General features: G+C 32.1%; 1 protein-coding gene across 1 annotated transcript in view; it reads left to right on the forward strand.

Moving 5' to 3' along the window:
* The window catches only part of LOC106470107 (tetraspanin-4-like), a 15,955-nt gene that overhangs the window by 852 nt on the left and 12,266 nt on the right, over positions 1-2,837 (forward strand). Inside the window, exon 2 of the mRNA XM_022399645.1 lies at positions 1,933-2,124. Coding sequence (XP_022255353.1) covers positions 1,933-2,124 — 192 coding nt within the window. The remainder of the gene's footprint in view (positions 1-1,932; positions 2,125-2,837) is intronic.

Consider the following 2,837-nt stretch of genomic DNA (forward strand, 5'->3'; position numbering starts at 1 on the left):
GTGTGTGTGTGTGTGTGTGTGTGTGTGTGTGTGTGTGTGTGTGTGTGTGTACGTATCTAACAAATGGCCTGTTGGTATACCCTGACTGTTGATTTTTTATGACTCCAAAAATGTAAAAAAAAAAATAAAATAAATAAAAAAAAATTCCGTCAGTATTGCAATTAATCGCACCAGTTACTCATGATGAAACTAAGTTTTTCACACTAAAAACAAATAGCAATGGTTCCACTCGACATTTTTGTTTTTTTGTCACTTCGTTGTACTCAGCCTGCTGTAACAGGCAAGCATATAAAATTACACAAGGTAATGAACAGTATTTTCCTATACCATTATTAAATAATTAAGGGTGGTACATCATCTCGATCTTCAAAACGAATACCGTCTTTACCAATCTGTAAAATGAGGATTGACTCTCCAGTGTACTCAAGCCAGTGATCGGAGATATGGGTTCGAATTCCGCTCATTCTTATTCTTCATATTAGTTCTGTTAAACTTATGAAATAACTAGTAAAGAAATGACCGATATATCATAAGAAAATTTCCATCGTTTACCAAGAGATACGTGTAATTAGTTCAATCTTTTTCGGTTCACTAATATTTCTTCTGGATGGTACTTGATGTACTCTTTTTGTTTGTCTTTTGTTTTTTATTGTCAGCCAATCTAACTAGGTGTCGTGCAGAAGGTATTTATACACTGATACATTCAGTAGCTAATGAGTTTTTAGTAATTATCCCAAATAAAGCGATTTTAATTTATTATTGCCTTTCCTTATCTTCGGAAAGTCAAACCGTGATTAACTAAACTACGTAAACCCAATGAACAGCGCTAAACTAGGAAACTATGCTATAGTTAATGCCGTGCTGTTATTAAGTTTGCCTACTTCGTGTAACTGACCAGCTTATTAGTTTCACGTAACCGAGAGGAACTGATTGTAAAGATATTGAACACTATTTTGTATATTTTTACGTATCTGTAAACCACCATTTTGGATTAAAAGGTGGTTTGTTCACACATGCTGGTCATTGACCTTTTCATTATAATAGGCCTTTAAAACAGTGATCCTCGAATACGTATCAAAAAATTAACAATTAAAACATAATAAATAACACTTAAATGTGGCAGGGAAAACTTGTCTTGTATACTAGGATGTTTTTAACAATGATCCATTTTATTGTGAACTCAGCACATGATGGAAAATCGGATACAACACTAATATAATCGTTACATTTTTATACTTGCAATAGTGCGTCTAGTTATAAACAAAGGTCTTTTTGCTTTTTTTAAAGACTGGATATTTTAACGTCCCAACAGTTTACTATCACTACTACGCATAAGTTAAATTGGGGCGGAACTGTCCGGAATGGAGTTCTGCCTCTTGAGGACTAAAGCCAATTAGCGTTCCTGGTATTCTGATTTAAATATACAAAAAAGGCACCATTTAACATTTGACTATATTCCCAGGGAATACACTTCTTCTGTTGTGCTACGCTGTTTATACGAAAAGAATTCCACCTTATTCAAAATCTCAGTTTAACCATTGAGTTGTGATATACTAAGTTAGCAAGGTCGTATATCAAATATTATATTTTTGTCTTAATGATTTATTATGTGTCTTTATTAGTAGTATTAATAGTTTTCGGATAACTGTACACTGGGAATGAAATTTTGTCAGGCTTTGTTTTTGTTTTGGTTGATATTAATGGTTGATGTTGGTTGATGTTTAACTTTTATAGAAATACTGAAGTGATTGTTTGAAAGGCCAATTGAAACAAATAAGAAAATATGTTCAGTTTCCTGTGTGAGGTAAGAATGTTGTTTGGAATTGTAAGACCATAATATATCCAGGAATGTTCCTATAAATCGTGAAAAACTTCATTTTATAAGAATTTCAAAAATGCATTCAGTACCAAACTTTGACTTCATTCATTTAGATCGGTGGGGTTGCAGTCTTTGCTGTAGGAGTATGGACTTTAGCAGACAAGTCGTTCATGGAGAGACTACTTGAAAACAACCTGTACTTCAGCTGCGGCGCCATTTTTATTGGCACTGGTGTGTTAGCAAGCATCATCACATTTCTAGGATGTATGGGAGCACTAAAAGAAATCAAATGTATGCTTTTAACGGTAAGCATCCGTTCTATACACATGCTTAATATTGAGGATACAAAAGTCATAAGTATTTCGCACTCTTAATGCTGTGCCACAATAAGTTTTATTAACACATAAATGCAATTTTGTTATTAGGATAATATTTTCATAGGTTTTACTCGTTGGTTTTTGTTATATTATAATTCAATATGTAATTATGTATACATTTTGAACACAAATCGTTTGTCTTGTTTAGGAATGAAGTTAAAACTTGGATGTATCAAATTATGTTTAACTTGTATAATTTTTTTACTCATCCAAAACAGCGAATTACAATAAATGGTTATTAAAAATAATAAGTAAAAAATATTTGAAGGTGTGACTATTAAGCAAAACATTGTGATTGAGGTTAAGAAGAATGAATGGAATTGTCCTGTAAAAAATCAATAGAGCCTTGTCTTCTGGATGCCTGGTTCAATGATATTAATAGTATAGTCATTCGTTTATACCGTTACATTCGGTTAAGTTTCCATGATGAAATACTAAGTGAATAATGTTATGTAACACATTCCAAAATCGTCGACTGTTACCTGGTTTCAAAGATCTTTCTTCTACATTTAATTAAAATAAGAATATAAACGTTTCAAAAATGTATAAGTGTATAAATTTAAAGATGGGGTATCGTCGAAGAAATAAATATTCCGAAATCCATTAGATTTGGTGACGAAATAATTTCGTCAACAACAAAG

This window comes from Limulus polyphemus, unplaced genomic scaffold (assembly GCF_000517525.1).
Source record: "Limulus polyphemus unplaced genomic scaffold, Limulus_polyphemus-2.1.2 Scaffold102, whole genome shotgun sequence".
Classification (NCBI taxonomy): Eukaryota; Metazoa; Arthropoda; class Merostomata; order Xiphosura; family Limulidae; genus Limulus; species Limulus polyphemus.